The sequence below is a fragment of the Nerophis lumbriciformis genome, linkage group LG17 (genome assembly GCF_033978685.3).
Source record: "Nerophis lumbriciformis linkage group LG17, RoL_Nlum_v2.1, whole genome shotgun sequence".
NCBI classification, from domain to species: Eukaryota; Metazoa; Chordata; class Actinopteri; order Syngnathiformes; family Syngnathidae; genus Nerophis; species Nerophis lumbriciformis.
Window position 1 is genome coordinate 12,310,001 of NC_084564.2, and position 19,242 is coordinate 12,329,242.

At 35.5% G+C, this 19,242-nt stretch overlaps 1 protein-coding gene across 1 annotated transcript in view; it reads right to left on the reverse strand.

Moving 5' to 3' along the window:
- Positions 1-19,242, reverse strand: part of frem2b (FRAS1 related extracellular matrix 2b) — a 230,062-nt gene that overhangs the window by 11,310 nt on the left and 199,510 nt on the right. The window contains exons 16-20 of the mRNA XM_061972514.1: positions 15,398-15,729; positions 5,687-5,879; positions 5,513-5,617; positions 2,040-2,167; positions 1,838-1,972 (exon numbers count right to left, since the gene is read on the reverse strand). Coding sequence (XP_061828498.1) covers positions 1,838-1,972; positions 2,040-2,167; positions 5,513-5,617; positions 5,687-5,879; positions 15,398-15,729 — 893 coding nt within the window. The remainder of the gene's footprint in view (positions 1-1,837; positions 1,973-2,039; positions 2,168-5,512; positions 5,618-5,686; positions 5,880-15,397; positions 15,730-19,242) is intronic.

The window sequence follows — 19,242 nt, forward strand, 5'->3', positions numbered from 1 at the left end:
GGATACATACATATAAATACATATATATATATATACATATGCATATAAATGCTTACATACATATATGTAAATACATACATACATATATATATATAAATACCTATACATATATAAATACATACATATACACATACATATATACACATATATATATACATACATATTTACATACATACATACATACATACATATGGAAAAAAGACTACTAATTTCTTGTAAAATTTCAACTACTTTCTAGTCAAATTACAACTTTTGTATGTCTGGTAAAATGACAAATATTTTATTTCCATTAAATTGTATTAAAAACCTTATTAATAATAATAAATCATGTTTTTTTTTTTACATTTTGTGTATTATCATAATGTCCTACGATGATAAAAATATATCAGGATTTTTGTCTCATCATACATCTTTTAAATTTACAGTGATGGTGTTTTCCTAAAATAAAAACATATATTTTCTCATAATTTCATGCTTTTGTGTAATAACACAATTTGTCTTTCCATAAAATTAACTAATTTTCAGACAAATTTCCCCCCTTAAATGTCATTATTATTATTATTGTCATCAAAATGTTTGTTGCACAAATTAATTTTTTTCCTGTATAATTTCAACCTGAATCCCCCCATAAATTGTACTAATATTATTTTTGTTGTTATTACCAGGATTTTTGTCTCACAAATTGTATTTCTTTCTTGCAAAATTAAAACTTTATTTTCGCAATATTAACACTTTTTCCTGCAATATCTGACTTCTTCGTCTCGTGACATTCATAACATGTCTTCTACACTTATGTTTTTCTCCAAGAAATAATAATAAAAATCACATCATTTAAAGTTTTTGCACAAATATCACAACATTGTATTGTATTGTAAAATTACAATATCTATGTAGTATTACCACTTTATTCTAAAATTACTAGAGTGTGGGAACTGTGCAGCCCTTTGAGACACTTGTGATTTAGGGCTATATAAATAAACGTTGATTGATTGATACTATAATCAAATTAGATTTTTCCAAAATGTTCTACTAAATATAACAACTTCATTTTCCTAAACCTCCTAATCTCTGACTTTTTCTGTTGTCAAAATAAAAAGTATTTTTTTTGCATTGTCTTACAATACTACAGCTATTTCTTTTATTTTTATTTTATTTATTTTTTTAAACCTTGCCTTTGTTCATGCAATATTATCATTTTTTGGGGACTTATAGTCTTGTAAAATAACTTTTTAAAAATAACAATTTATTTGACTAAATTACAGTGTATTTCTGGTAAGATATTTTTGCATTCAATTGTTAATTCCTTTGAAAATGAAGCTTTTTAAATGACAATATTACAGGAATATTATTTTAAAATCACAACATCCATGTAGTATTACCACTTTATTCTAAAAATACTATAACCAAATTTTACTTTGCATGTCTTCTACCCTTACAATGTTTTTTTCTAGAAGAAATAATTCAACTATATTCACATAATTTAATGTTTTTGCACAAATATCACAACATAAAATTCTGAATCAAACCCTCCCCCCCGGTCCCCTTTTTAAAAACTTTTTTCATTGCAGATATAATGTCATGTCAATTTGATCTACACATTAAATACAACATATTTTATTTTGTAAAAAGAATGCAAAATAAAATGTCATTCTATTACAAAACCATATTGTTTTTCTTCTGGAACAACAATAAATATTTCAGTATTTCATATAAAATAAGTTTCCTATTTTTTTAATATATAAAAATTATCCCAGAGTAGTGCACCTTAATTCTTGTAAAATGATGACTTTAAACATGTACAATTATTCTTACTATTATTACATCATCATTGGTCTACCTGCTGAAATCGGATGTCCAGGTCAAAGGTCACGGGCTCCCTGGGATTGCACACAGGAGGGATGGTGAACTCCAGGCTGGGCGGCGACGTGCACGGCAGCAGCTTCACCGTGTACGTGCCCGAGTAGTCGCGCACCTGCAGGCCAGGTCATCACCACTTCACACCACGGAACAAGAACTCCAGTGACAAAATGTTTCCTCACAGCAAAGTCGGAGACGAAGGTCCACTGCTGGATGGGATGATTGTAGGTGGGCTCGCTCCTCACCAGGCTGAGGTTAAAGGTCAAACCCGGGTGGTCGGCACACATGACCATGGAGGTGAGGGCAGAGGCTGACCATGAAAAACAAGAAATATCGTCATAAAAATAAATAAATAAAGATAATAAAATGTAAAAAAAACAAGACACATCTTAAAAATAAAACATGAAAAAACAAGCTACATCATCAAAAAAATTAAATAAAATAAAACATAAAAAAACAAGACAAATAATCATAAATAATAAAATAAAAAATAAAAAAAATAAAAAAGAAAAAGAGAAAAAGAGAAAAAGAGAAAAAGAGAAAAAGAAAAGAAAATATAAGACACATTATCATAAAAACATAATTTAAAAACAATATACATCATCATAAAATACAAAAATAAATAATAAAAAAATAATAAAATAAAAAAACAAGCCACATCATCATTAAAAATATAAAATAAAAAAAAAACAAGACAAATCATCATAAAAAAAATAAATAACAAATCACATTATCACAAAAAATAAATACAAAATTAACAAGACACATCCTCATTAATACACTTAATATATAAAATTAAATATAAAAAACAAGACAAATCACCATTAAAATAAAAAAAATTAAATCACATTATCAAAATAAATAAATACATAAATAAACAACATACATCTAACCTCTAAAGGCTGAGTTGGCCACATGCGTGGACAGCACCTTTTAGCTCTTATTTCCAAAATTGTGTACACTACTGAATTGGGGTCTTATGTGCTTATGTGGACACTTATACTGCCATCTGGTGGTGTCAGAAGAGTATACCATACAATGGAATTTGGGGGAAAAAAAGGTGTAAAAATAAGAATTAGCATGTCACTAAACATGAAGTACACGTTTGTTACTTATGGACTAAGTACATCATATAAAAAGATGATTCTTGGTTTTTATTCTAATTAAGGTCCAATAAGCCCAAATAGCAAAGAGAAATAAAAAAAAAAGCATGTAAACAAACAGCTTAATTATAATAATAATAATAATAATAATAATAATAATACATTTTATTTATAAGGCACCTTTTTGGGCACTCAAGGACACCGTACAAAATTAAAACAATAAAATAAAATTGGATAAAAACAACAACAATAACAACAACAAAGATAAAGAAGAAACGATGATTTGAAGAGGGATATTGAGTCTAAGTTACGAAGGTCTGGTGGCAAAGAGTTCCAAAGATGTGGGGCAGAGCGGCTGAAAGCTCGGGTACTCATGGTGGACAGTTTAAATAAATGGACAGTGAGATGGATGGATGAAGAGGATCTTAGGGAACGTGAGGGCGTGGCGACATGGAGCAGGTCAGAGAGATATGATGGAGAAAGGTTATGGATGGCTTTGAAAGTGAGGAGAATATTTTAAAGTGGATACGAGTAGTAAGAGTAATACACAAGCAGTGAAATATAATAATCAAAAACAGTTGCTGATGTTGTGTAACGCAGTGTTTTTCAACCTTTTTTGAGCCAAGGCACATTTTTTTCATAAAAAAAAATACGGAGTAACATCACCAGCAGACAAGATTAAAAAATGAAACTCCACCAGGTTGTCGTGCCTTATTTTGAGTTTGTTGTTGTTTCCTGTGTGTAGTGCTTTAGTTCCTGTCTTGCGCTATTATTTTGGTGACCCTTCCTGTTTTGTTGGTGTTCTCCTGTAGCAGCTTCACGCCTTCCTTTGAGTGCTATTTCCCGCATCTGCTTTGTTTTGGCAATCAAGACTATTTAAGTTGTGCGTACGCTATCCTTCTTTGTGGGGACATTGTTGATTGTCATGTCATGTACGGATGTGCTTTGTGGATGCCGTCTTTGCTCCACACGCTGTAAGTTTTTGCTGTCGTCCAGCATTCTGTTTTTGTTGACTTTGTAGCCAATTCAGTTTTACTTTTGTTTTGCATAGCAATCCCTATGCTTCAGTGCATTTTCCTAGCGGGACTTGCCTTTTGTTAATTTTTGGTTTAAGCGTTACATACCTTTTTACCTGCACACTGCAAAAACTGAAATCTAAGTAAGATTAAATATCTCAAATAAGGGTGATATTTGCTTATTTTCTGTCTGATAAGATAATTCTTCTCACTAAGCAGATTTTATGTTAGAGTGTTTTACTTGTTTTAAGTGTTTTGGTCCTAAATGATCTCAGTAAGATATTACAGCTTGTTGCTGATATTTTATGAGCTATATTGAGTAAAACATGCTTGAAACTAGAATATCAAGTGTTGCAAAGCTGTGTCATCAACACTCACAAGTATAAAACTACTTTTTTAAAGTAATCATTTCTTACTTTAAGCATGAACATTTTTTTTAATCTCATAATTAAAACAGATGACAGCCAAATGGACTTTGCTGTTTTATTTTCAATGAAACAATAGAAAATACATACTCATATAGTACTCTACTGTACAGTTGGCACAGTCCAGTAAACTGACAGTTAATATTTAAACATTTAACATTTGACATTTTAAACAATTTTGAACAGAAATAATTAATGCACATTCAGATAAATTCCTCAAAATTACAATTAAAACAATTTGGGCCGGGGGCCGGGCTGTATTTATGCGCACTAATTGACTGAAAGAGCACGCACTTGGCGCGATGATGTCATGTTATCGATGGAAAAATGCATTTTTAGACAATACGATTTGACTGAGCGGCTAGGAGACCCCGAGAGTAACAAGCGGTTGCCTTGTTGCCTTTCCATTAAAAACAATAAACTAGTTTTTAGTATAAGTTTGCTGGTTTCAAGAAATGTAATGCCGAGCGCATATCATTATGTCAAGATAATGGCACTGGCATTTAAGAATATTTTTCAACATATTGAACAAAAAGGTCTCATTTTTTTTATACCAAGAAAAGTGCACTTGTTATTAGTGAGAATATACTTATTTTAAGGTATTTTTGAGTTCATTGAGGTTAGCTCATTTTACTTGTTTTGGAAAGTCTTGACAAGCCGAATTTTCTTGTTCTATTGTCAGATAATTTTGCTTAGTTCAAGTAAAATACCCCTAATTTATTTATTTTTTTTCTTGTTTTTGAACACTGACTTTTTTTTTTGCACCCTGTCTCCCGCTGTGCTCTGCATATTGGGATCACGACAAACCACCCTAAACGCGTTCCGACTTCTACAAAGCATTTTAATAATATGTAATGGAGTATTACAAGATTACCCTGCCAAGCTCTACACAGCACAGGCACTAGACAACGGCACATTATGATTATTGATTTGCAAAAAAATATTTTTTGGACCAATTAGGTGAAGTTGCATAATTTCCCACGGCACAGTGGTTGAAAATCACCGGTGTAACGAGGTGTATATGTGTATGTATTGACTGTTACTCCACAAAGCCACTCTGACACCTTTGCAGTGGACAGTGCAAGTGTACCTAATATTGTGTCCAACCTACCAGGATGAGCGGAGACGAACAGGCCTCGGAATCGCGCCTCGGTGCGGAAGTTGACCACCAGTCGACCCTGCTCGTTGATGCGCATGCTGGTCGGGTACAAGGCGCCTGCAGAGGCAGCATGAAAAGCGTTTATTTGTGCGTTCCAACAACAAGACGGTCAACGTTCGTCACCACCTTGCAGCTCCGCGCCCGGCGGGCTGCCGATGCCGTCCCGCCACAAGATGGCGGTGTCGTACACGAAGGTCAGCCTCAGCTCCGACTGAAGGTCAAAGTGCTGCCAGCCGCCTGCACCCACGGGGGAGTGGAAGACGTAGGACACGTGGAGGGGGACACGCAGGGTCACGTAGGACTGGACCAGGTTCAGCACCTGCAGGGGACAACCCACCATCTGTTATATCAATCATGTCATGTAGACCACAGACCACCACCACGTAGCCACTGTGTGTTTACCATTGGTTTATGACAATCTATATGTTCATGTAGCTGTCTTTTGAAGGTTCATAACAAAAAAAAAAAAAAAGAGGCAAATGTAAAAATTGCTATCACGTGCATGACTGTAGACCACCACTATGTATCCGAGTGGGCACGGCCCATTTGTTATATGTTAAGAAAAGTTATAAATGTCAAATTCCAATAATAAAGCAAGCTCAAATTCAAAAGTTTTTTTTGTGTTTTATATACTGTAAAATGATTATGATGTAACATGTAATATTTTAAATACCATACATGTTGATTAAAATGTTTATGATATTGCAAATGTATTACTATAAAAGTACATGTATTTTTAATGTGTTACATTCCTTATTTTAAGTAAAATACAATTATTTTTATTGTAATTTAAGTATTTTATCTACACTCTTTGATGTTATTTTTAATAATAATCATTTTAATGATGATTTTATTTTATGATTTTTAATTTGTCTCGTCTACAAAATATGCTCTATAAATAAACTTGCATTGCCATTATTTTAAGTACCATCAACAATGTTTTTTTAATATTTATTATTTTTAACAACATACAATATATATATTTTAAATAATGTATCGCATTGGTCTTTTAAGTACCAGTAAGATAAGAAAAAACACATTTATTATTTTAAATACCATAAAAATATTTTTTAATAATATTGCACATTTATTATTTTAAGGACCATTAAAGTTAAATAAATAAATAAAAATGATACTGCACATTTATAATTTTAAGTAAAATTCAAGTATTTTTTTCAATGATGTATCATATTGATTATTTTAAGTACTATAGGGAAGCACATTTATGATTTTAGGTACCATAAAAATCAAAAAAATGTTTGTATTACACATGTATTATTTTTACTGCACTACAAGTGTTTTTTTTTAATGATATAGCATATTTGTTATTTCCAGTACCACAAAGTAAAAAAAAAAAAAAGAAATGTATCATATTATTTCAAGTACCACAAAAGTAAAAAAAAAAAAGGAGATATATCACATTTCCTTTTTTAAGTACCATACAATTATTTTTTTAAATAACATTGCACATCCATTATTTTAAGCACCATCAAAGTAAAAAAAATATGATACTGCACATTTATCATTTTAGGTAGCATTATTTTTTAAATGATATTGATTATTTTTAGTACTAAAAAAAGTAACTTTTTTTATTTTTATTATTATATTACACATGTACTATTTTAAGAACCATACAAATACTTTTTTATGATGTATCACAATGGCTGTTTCAAGCACCGTGAAAATAAGAAAACATTTTATATTACATTTTAAGTAACATTTAAATATTTTTAACGATATATATATATATATATATATATATATATATATATATATATACATATATATATATACATATATATATATATATATATATATATATATATATATATATATATATAATTTTAAGTACAAAAAAACACATTTTTAATGAAATATTATATTGATTATTTTAACAACAATAAAAATATAAATGTTTTTATATTAGACATTTATTTAAACACATTTATTTTTTCAGTACCTCAAAAGTAAAACAAATATCTGATAGATCATAATAATTAAATCAAGTACCATAAAATACATTTTAAAATAACATTGCACAATCAATATTTAAAGCACCATCAAAGTAAAAAAAATAAGTTTGATACTGCACATTTGTCATTTTAAGTTGCATTATTTTTTTAATGATGTATCACATTGATTATTTTTAGTACTACAAAAATAAAACCTTTTTTTACTTGTTATTTTTATTGTTTTATTATATTACACATGTACTATTTTAAGAACCATACAAATACTTTTTTATGATGTATCACAATTACATTTTAGGTACATTAAAATATTTTTTAACGATATATTATTTTAAGTAAAACAAAATAGGAAAAAAAATGTATATTCTACATTTATTTTGACACATTTATCATTTTAAGTAGCATTATTTTTTTTAAATGATGTATCACATTGATTATTTTAAGTACTATAAAAATAAAGACTTTAAAAAAAATGACATTATACATGTATTATTTTAAGAACCATACTATTACTTGTTTTTGATGTATCACAATGGTTGTTTCAAGCACCATGAAAATAATAAAACATTTTATATTACATTTTAAGTACCAAATAAAATATTTTTTAACGATGTATTATTTTAAGTACAATAAAAGCCCATTTTTTTATGAAGTAATATATTGATTATTTGAAGTACAATAAAATAGAAAAAAAAATTATATTCCACATTTGTCATTTTAAGTAGCATTACTTTTTTAAATGATGTATCACATTGATTATTTTAAGGACCGTATTTTTCGGACTATAAGTCGCAGTTTTTTTCATAGTGCGACTTATATATGTTGTTTTCCTTTTTTATTATGCATTTTCGTCAGGTGCGACTTATACTCCGGTGCGACTTATACTCCGAAAAATCCGGTACTATAAAAATAAAGACTTTAAAAAAAATGACATTATACATTTATTATTTTAAGAACCATACAAATACTTTTGTTTGATGTATCACAATGGTTGTTTCAAGCACCATGAAAATAAGAAAACATTTTATATTACATTTTAGGTACCATTAAAATAGTTTTTAACAATGTATTATTTTAAGTAAAATAAAATAGGAAAAAAATGTATATTCCACATTTATTTTGACACATAAGTTAATAACAATGGTTGTATCAAACACCATGAAAATAAGAGAACATTGTATATTACATTTTAAGTACCATTAAAATATTATTAACGATGCATCACATGTATTATTTTAAGTACAAAAAACAATTAAAAAAAAAATATTATATTGATTATTTTAAGAACAATAAAAATAGAAAAAACAAATTATATTACACATTTTTTTTTAACACATTTATCTTTTCAGTACCATAAAAGTAAAACAAATATTTGATAGATCACAATAATTAAATAAATAAAAAATAAATGTTTATGTATCTCATTTATTCCTTAAATACCATAAAATAAAACGTTTAAAAAAAAAAAAATCTTAATTATGACGGCGTGGCGCAGTGGAAGAGTGGCCGTGCGCGACCCGAGGGTCCCTGGTTCAATCCCCACCTAGTACCAACCTCGTCATGTCCGTTGTGTCCTGAGCAAGACACTTCACCCTTGCTCCTGATGGGTGCTGGTTAGCGCCTTGCATGGCAGCTCCCTCCATCAGTGTGTGAATGTGTGTGTGAATGGGTAAATGTGGAAGTAGTGTCAAAGCGCTTTGAGTACCTTGAAGGTAGAAAAGCGCTATACAAGTACAACCCATTTAATTATGATTTTAAAAACCCATTTGGTAAAAAAAAAAAGGAAAAATAGAAAAGGAAATCTATTCTTTTACACATCGTAAAAGTAATAACAAATGTGAGTTGAATGAATTTACAAAATGATTTTTGAAAAACAAAACAACTGATAATGATAATAAAAAAATTAAAGATCACAACAATGTATTCATCTGGGAATGCTGCAATTTGTGACGATATTCCACATGCTAAAGTCCCACAATTTAGTAAATGTTTGCCTTTCCAAAGATAATGCAATGTATTCATGTAGCATTCGTTTAAAATCTCCTTCAATGGGTGTCACTGTAAACTTATTACTGTTTGACCCAGTTACTGTACATGTGTGTTGGTCGCCATCACGACGGTGCAGGTGGGCGTGGCTACTGTTTGCTAGTTGAGTGTTCAAGCTGCTGGCAATGAGCGGCTCATTAAGTTTGGCCTTGGCAACACATTTCCGCCATAAAGGAAACGCTAATGACTGTTTAGTGCAACTCCATGAGCAAGATGGAAAAGATGTGTTCAGTGCCAATCAAACATTTGAAGTGTTTTTGAAAAAAAAAAAAAATGTTGTCTTTTTTTTTTTTTTTTGAGGCTGCTGCCAAGAGGAAAGTGGGGACACAATTGTGAGGACAGAACACGTACAATAACCAGAATGCATTGCTTCCTCTGCCAAACCACCCACGCTGCTCTCACTGAAACCCACTCAGCGTTCCGCCAGTAGATTTGCACAAAGAAGAGGAACTGGGGGCCTTTTTCCGGAACAAAACACGGTCCTGCGCCAAAGTGGGCAGGTGTGTCGCTTAATAGGAATAGTAGTTTTATTCTCGTCTCCTGTTATCGTGTGACCAGACACAAAAACACTGTACTGTAGCTTTAATGCTAATGAGCAGTGGGGCCCGCACTGGACTTTAAATGAAGGGTTTTCACTTTTAATACCACACCAATAATGGAGCCTTGATATCGATATTGATTCGGTATATCAGCAGGAATCATACAAACTTTTGGTACTTTGTAGTATGGAATGTTAGAAAATGTTTGATTAAGTGAAATTAGTATGACAAAACACTAACCTATTCATTATAAACCGTCTGGAATGGACTTATGCTGGTCATTTTTTAATGTAATTATTCTTTACGTTCGGCTCATGACGCAGTAAGTTGAATGATGCGGACACGTTTGTTACAGGCAATTTTTAATACGATTCTGCCTTGGAGACTTTGTATGTTAATTATAAATATGTAGATAAGATGCAAAAAATAGCCAAGTTGTTTACAAAAGGTAAACATGCTAGGTTTTTTAGGCCACGAGGAGCTAGCAGCTACACAACAGCTAAGCACACACTAGCACACAAGATAGACATACAGTACGTAAGAAGTGTCCTTAATGGAAAAATATTGTGTGCTTATTGGAGGACAATTAGATGTTTTTTTTTAGACACAAGGCGATACTTTTGCTGATGTCGGACCGATATCAATATCGGATCGGGACACCCATACTTTAAATCAAGGGTCCCCAAACTTTTTGACTCGGGGGCCACATTGGGTTAAAACAATGTGGCCGGGGGCCGGGCTGTGTATATATATATATATACAGTACAGGCCAAAAGTTTGGACACACCTTCTTTTCAATGCGTTTTCTTTATTTTCATGACTATTTACATTGTAGATTGTCCCTGAAGGCATCAACACTATGAATGAACACATGTGGAGTTATGTACTTCACAAAAAAAAGCTGAAATAACTGAAATCCTGTTTTATATTCTAGTTTCTTGAAAAAAGCCACCCTTTGCTCTGATTACTGCTTTGCACACTCTTGGCATTCTCTCGATGAGCTTCAAGAGGTAGTCACCTGAAAGGGTTTTCACTTCACAGGTGTCATAGTTTTGATGCCTTCAGTGGCAATATACAATGTAAACAGTCATGAAAATAAAGAAAGCGCATTGAAATGAGAAGGTGTGTCCAAACTTTTGGCCTGTAATGTACATTTATGCATGTATTTATATATATATATTATATATATATATATATATATATATATATATATATATATATATATATATATATATATATATATATATATATATATATATATATGTATGTATGTATGTATGTATGTGTACACCTACTCAGTGGCCTAGTGGTTAGAGTATCCGACTATAAAAATGGGAGCCAATTACCTCCCTGCTTGACACTCAGCATCAAGGGTTGGAATTGGGGGTTAAATCAGCAAAAGTGATTCCCGGGCGTGGCCACCGCTGCTGCCCACTGCTCCCCTCACCTCCCAGGGCGTGATCGAGGGTGATGGGTGAAATGCAGAAAATAATTTCGCCACACCTAGTGTGTGTGTGACAATCATTGGTACTTTAACTTTAACTTAATATTCCGAGCGCAATGATGTCACGTTATCGATGGGAAAATGCATTTTTAGACAATATGACTTGCCTGAGCGACTAGGAGACACCGAGAGTAACACGCGGTAGAAAATTGCTTTTTTTTTTTAAAGTTGGGACTTCCCGCGGGACGGATTTTGGACGCTGGCGGGCTGGATCTGTTTGGTGACCCCTGCTTTAAATCGTACATTTTTTTATCTTAAAGGACATTCTGGACTGACGGAGAGTTGTGTATTTGAGCAATAAAAGCTTCACTTATTGCTTGATAACGGATGTTGATGTATTCAGAATTATTGGAGGGCTCTTTAAAAAAACAATCAGATGGTTTCATACCTATACTGTACGCAGCCACTAGGGGGCACGTTTACTTGGTATTTGGCTGTAGTATGATGTAATGGAGCTTTCTAGTGTCTTTTTTAATTGCCACTTTTCATGCTAATTAGCCTTGCCATCCAACTCAAACCTACCTGACCGTCAAGCAAACAAAACAAAACAATCACATTATAACAACATCTCCCTTGATATCATAAATGCAAAGTAGACCTAGGAGATATTATTAAAAAAAATCCTCCTTGGATCTGCCCGTAAAAACCAGCATTGACTTCCAAGTGTGTTCAAAAGTTCAAAATGCACGCGGCCTGTTCCAACAAGCGCTGGTCCACGAGCCAGGTATCTGTGCACCTTCCGTCTGACCTGTCACACGTGTGCCTGCCTGCCTTCCTGTGCAGCCTGCGGGCGCCAAGCATCATGGCTGGAAGTCCTCCTGACACAATGGCTTCATGTGCTCCTGCTAAACTGTGACATGACACAGCAGTGGGTCATCCCTCCATTAGTCCCCACTACAAAAGCCTCTTTTTTCCACAGTTGATCCTCCTGAACCTCGACCACAACGTATCTTTATAGCAGCAAACACGTGACCCCTCCACCTCCATGTCTCTCCCTCTTTAAGGAGAGAAAACCACAGCAACCTTTCCTTTCTGGGTATCAATAATTCAAGCTGCACGGTGCCACGGTTTATTTGTGGCATTGATTAAACAAGCAAGCAACCTGCGGCCAGCAATTCTTAATTTATCTTTTAATCTCTGTGTGTAGTAGCAAACACGCAGTAATAATGACCCATATAAACTTGGCTGTATCGACTAACACCTCATTTATTAATGATAATATTCGCTCTCTGTGCATAATTACACTGCATTAAGATCTTGGGATATTAGATAATTTGTAGATGTACATCAGTCCTCCTTTGGTGACCCACAGCTTGGGGTTTTTGGACAATAAACATATGTATATATATATATATATATATATATATATATATATATATATATATATATATATATATATATATATATATATATATATATATATATATATATATATATATACTGTATATATATATATATATAATTTTTTTTGTTTATTTATTTATTTATTTTATTTTTTTAAATGTATGTATTATTTTCTTTTTTTTTCATTTAAATGTATTTGTATTTGTTTATTTATTTGTCTATTTATTTATTTATTTATTTATTTATTTTTAGGACACATAAGAGCATTTAACACAGCAAACATGAAAACATTATTATAAAGATGATTGGATTGACACTGAAAAGACAACAATTTTAAAAAATTCAAAAAATAAAAAAAATAAAAAAAATGAAGTGCTGTGTAAAAAAAAATACTAGCCTAAATTTGGATATTCAAAAATTAAATAAAATTGCAAATTAAACAACTTGAAAAAACATAGCCGTCAGATCAGCTATAATTAAAACTGCTTTTATTTGACTATAATATATTGTGTAACATTTATATGGTATTTAAAATATATTCATTAACTAGAAATATCTATTTTGGTAGAAAATCCCTTGTAAATGCTAATAAGCATGCTAGCCAAAAATGGCATCGGGTAATAAAAAAATACAACTCTTAAGTGAACATCTGAAAAATTAGCTACAAAAGCTAGCATAGTAGAATTAAGATACATCATGTATAAAACATGTATGACTCTGCGATAATAGCTAAAAAAAACTAAAAAAAACTGGTATGCTAAAGTTAGTTGGACCCCGACTTAAACAAGTTGAAAAACTTATTCGGGTGTTACCATTTAGTGGTCAATTGTACGGAATATGTACTTCACTGTGCAACCTACTAATAAAAGTCTCAATCAATCAATCAATAGCATTTTAACATCATGCTAACAGCTGACATGGATCAAATACCAAAATATATGACTTTGAGGTGAAAAACTGCAAAAATAGCTAAATAAGCTAATATGATAAAGTTAGCATGCTAACAGTTAACATGCATCAAGAAATTTAGAATTTTGTAAGGTGTTTGAACATTTTTTTTTATAATACCCACTAAGTTCAATCAGCAGTTTGTGTTATGTGTGACCAAGTTTGTTGACCTTTATGTTTTTTGCATGACTAGGGAAGGTTGTTTGGATTGTGTCACATATACATATATATACTGTAGATGCTGTGCTGTTAGTACAAAGAAAATCTCAGCATCATTGATTGGACTTACTCTCGTTGTCCACAAAATGGCATTAAATGTGTCACAATTTGAAAACACTCGCTTTACTGAAGTCATGACGTCTCAAAGGACAAATGGAAGACGCCGGCGGGCAGCACTTGGTCCGCGAGCCGCAGTTTGGACACCCCTTTGTATGTAAACCATACTTGCCAACCCTCCCGAATTTTCCGGGAGACTCCCGAAATTCAGTGCCTCTCCCGAAAACCTCCCGGGACAAATATTCTCCCGAAAATCTCCCGATTTTCAGCCGGAGCTGGAAGCCACGCCCCCTCCAGCTCCATGCGGACCTGAGTGAGGACAGCCTTTTTTCACGACGGGAGGACAACAGGGTGACAAGAACTAAATCATCCAGACTAGAGATAAATTGTATTATTATGTTTATTTTACCTAAAAATAAATATATTTATTAATTAAAAAAAACAAAAACTAAATACATTTTTACTATATTTTGCTAAAAACATCAAAATTAATTGTATTTTTATTTGTATTTTTTCGTGACTCCTTATTACATCCAGCCATAGAATTATACATTAAAATAAACATATTTGAAATAATTGATTTTAAATTATCATAATAATTCATTTAAAATGACCATATTTAATTATTAAAATAATTGCTTGTTTATCAACAACTTTAGCATTTTATTCATTACATTTTGAAACTCTCAGAAGCCAAGTTATGTTATATTCCTTAATATTTATTTATGCAAGTTTGAAGTATCAATTATCTAAACACAGTTTTGTTTGCACATTTCCATATATATATATATATATATATATGTATGTATGAAATACTTAACTTGGTGAATTCTAGCTGTCAATATACTCCTCCCCTCTTAACCACGCCCCGCCCCACCCCCCCACCCCCCACCTCCCGAAATCGGAGGTCTCAAGGTTGGCAAGTATGATGCAAACTTTAAGTAGGTTAGATACATCTAAAATCAAGAGTAAGATTATAAATTCAGTGTAAATATTTGAGTGGGCCCCGGGCCCCTCTGTAGTGGAAAAAAAGGGCTCCAATGTCAAAAAGGCTAAGAACCCCCTGATTAAGAAGATTTTTTAATGGAGGGGGGGCTTTAGTGACAAAGCTGACTGCTCACTAGTGAGTCCACATTCCTGTGCTGCTCTACTCACTCCTCACGTCTGGAGAAGAGAAAAGGGGGTCAAAGGTGAGGGTCGGGCCTCTTACCTGTCCATCAGTCCCGATGGTGCCCCCGCAGTCGCTGAGCAGCTCGGACATGTCGTAGTAGCTGCTGAACTCCCACAGACACGCCTCCAGGTTGAGGTTGCGGTAGAAGCGCAGCGTGCCGGCGCCCCTCAGCGAGGCGCTGTACTGGTAGGGCGCCGTCTCGCCGATCACCTCCGGGTTCCTGGTGGCGTCGGTGAGGAAGCCGTGGCGCGTCTTGACCTCGGAGTAGTCCAGCAGGTTGGAGCAGCGGTGGTTGCCCACGCGGGTGCCGTCGGGGCTGAGAGTGAGCTCAAAGTTGGACAAGGCCCGGGTGGAGACCACGGGCAACATACCTGAAGGAGCATCCGTCTGAGTTTTAGTCCAAGGGACATTCAGTTTACTGCAGGCATTAAGGTTGCGCAACACAAAGCACCCGACCAATCACAAGCAGGCGTGCTAGGAGCCATGTCAGAGTGAGCTGAGGCCGAGAGGGGTTCCGTGCCTCGAGGGGACATAGTCTAGGACAGTGTTTTTCAACCTTTTTTGAGCCAAGGCACATTTTTTGCGTTGAAAAAATGCGGAGGCACACCACCAGCAGACATCATTAAAAAATTAAACTCATTTGACAGTAAAAAGTCGTTGGATATGACTTTAAACCATAACTATCAATATAACTCTTGACTCAAAGTAGGTGTACTGTCACCACCTGTCACATCACGCCCTGACTCATTTGGACTTTTTTGGGCTTTTCTTTTGTGTAGTGTTTTAGTTCTTGTCTTGCGCTCCTATTTTGGTGGCTTTTTTCTTTTTTTTTGGTATTTTCCTGTAGCAGTTTCATGTCTTCCGTTGAGCGATATTTCCCGCATAAACTTTGTTTTAGCAATCAAGAATATTTCAGTTGTTTTCATCCTTCTTTGTGGGGACATTGTTGATTGTCACGTCATGTTGGGATGTACTTTGTGCTCTATGCTCCACAGTAAGTTTTTGCTGTCGTCGAGCATTCTGTTTTTGTTTACTTTGTAGCCAGTTCAGTTGTAGTTTCGTTCTGCATAGCCTTTCCTAAGTTTCAATGGCTTTTCTTAGGGGCACTCACCTTTTGTTTATTTTTGGTTTGAGCATTAGATACCTTTTTACCTGCATTCTGCCTCTCGCTGTTTCCGACTTTAGCTACCTGCTGCCACCTACTGATATGGAAGAGTATTACACGGTTACACTGCCGAGCTCTAGACAGCACCGACACTCAACAACAACACATCATTTGCAGACTATAATTACTGGTTTGCAAAAAATATTTTTTAACCCAAATAGATTCCTCGACTGCGGAAGTTGTGGATCGGTGGAGGGAATACTTCGAAGACCTCCTCAATCCCACCAACACGTCTTCCTATGAGGAAGCAGTGCCTGGGGAATCTGTGGTGGGCTCTCCTATTTCTGGGGCTGAGGTTGCTGAGGTAGTTAAAAAGCTCCTCGGTGGCAAGGCCCCGGGGGTGGATGAGATCCGCCCGGAGTTCCTTAAGGCTCTGGATGCTGTGGGGCTGTCTTGGTTGACAAGACTCTGTAGCATCGCGTGGACATCGGGGGCAGTACCTTTGGATTGGCAGACCGGGGTGGTGGTTCCTCTCTTTAAAAAGGGGAACCGGAGGGTGTGTTCTAACTATCGTGGGATCACACTCCTCAGCCTTCCCGGTAAGGTCTATTCAGGTGTACTGGAGAGGAGGCTACGCTGGATAGTCGAACCTCGGATTCAGGAGGAACAGTGTGGTTTTCGTCCTGGTCGTGGAACTGTGGACCAGCTCTATACTCTCGGCAGGGTCCTTGAGGGTGCATGGGAGTTTGCCCAACCAGTCTACATGTGCTTTGTGGACTTGGAGAAGGCATTCGACCGTGTCCCTCGGGAAGTCCTGTGGGGAGTGCTCAGAGAATATGGGGTTTCGGACTGTCTGATTGTGGCGGTCCGCTCCCTGTATGATCAGTGTCAGAGCTTGGTTCGCATTGCCGGCAGTAAGTCGGACACGTTTCCGGTGAGGGTTGGACTCCGCCAAGGCTGCCCTTTGTCACCGATTCTGTTCACAACTTTTATGGACAGAATTTCTAGGCGCAGTCAAGACGTTGAAGGGATTCGGATTGGTGGCTGCAGGATTAGGTCTCTGCTTTTTGCAGATGATGTGGTCCTGATGGCTTCATCTAGCCAGGATCTTCAGCTCTCACTGGATCGGTTCGCAGCTGAGTGTGAAGCGACTGGGATGAGAATCAGCACCTCCAAGTCCGAGTCCATGGTTCTCGCCTGGAAAAGGGTGGAGTGCCATCTCCGGGTTGGGGAGGAGATCTTGCCCCAAGTGGAGGAGTTCAAGTACCTCGGAGTCTTGTTCACGAGTGAGGGAAGAGTGGATCGTGAGATCGACAAGCGGATCGGTGCGGCGTCTTCAGTAATGCGGACGCTGTATCGATCCGTTGTGGTGAAGAAGGAGCTGAGCCGGAAGGCAAAGCTCTCAATTTACCGGTCGATCTACGTTCCCATCCTCACCTATGGTCATGAGCTTTGGGTTATGACCGAAAGGACAAGATCACGGGTACAAGCGGCCGAAATGAGTTTCCTCCGCCGGGTGGCGGGGCTCTCCCTTAGAGATAGGGTGAGAAGCTCTGCCATCCGGGGGGAGCTCAAAATAAAGCCGCTGCTCCTCCACATCGAGAGGAGCCAGATGAGGTGGTTCGGGCATCTAGTCAGGATGCCACCCGAGCGCCTCCCTAGGGAGTTGTTTAGGGCACGTCCGACCGGTAGGAGGCCACGAGGAAGACCCAGGACACGTTGGGAAGACTATGTCTCCCGGCTGGCCTGGGAACGCCTCGGGATCCCCCGGGAGGAGCTGGACGAAGTGGCTGGGGAGAGGGAAGTCTGGGCTTCCCTGCTTAGGCTGCTGCCCCCGCGACCCGACCTCGGATAAGCGGAAGAAGATGGATGGATGGAGGTGAAATTAGATAAACTCCCACGGCACACCAGACTGTATCCCACGGCACAGTGGTTGAAAAACACCGGTCTAGGTAGCAGACTAGTTATTTATTTTGGTCTGCATTTGAATCACGCTACGCAACAAAGAAAAAGTGCTACCTTGTCTAACCCTGTGATTCTCACATTATCACTTGATTAAAGTACAGTGTTTTGTTTCCCTATATTCAAACACAGTGTTACTGTTCAAACTGTGTGTCATTCTACAGTAGCCGAAAATATTCAATACACTAAATGTTTTTTTAATGAATACTTGGGCCTAATACGCTACTGTACCTTAATGTTGGTCATTATGGTGGTACTTGGAGGGCCAAGTGTTTTCTGAGTGGTACGTTTGAGAACCACTGATGCTTAATGCATTTGCAAACAGCTACAATTATATTTTGTTGCTTCTCAACAAAAAAAGGAGAACGATAATCTAATCTAAAACATTTGTACGCACGCACAACAACTAAAACACAGACCCCAAAACCAGTGAAGTTGGCACGTTGTGTAAATGGTAAATAAAAACAAAATACAATGATTTGCAAATCCTTTTCAACCTATATTAAATTAAGATAAGTTAAGTAACTGGAAAACGTTGTTTTTTGCAAACATTAGCTCATTTGGAATTTGATGCCTGCAACATGTTAAAAAAAAAACCTGGCACAAGTGGCAAAAAAGACTGAGAAAGTTGAGGAATGCTCATCAAACACTTATTTGGAACTTATTTGTTTTTGGAAACTGTGGACGTCGTGTCCTCTGGACCAAAGAGGAAAAGAACCATCCGGATTGTTATAGGCACAAAGTTCAAAAGCCAGCATCTGTGATGGTATGGGGTGTATTAGTGCCCAAGACATGGGTAACTTACACATCTGTGAAG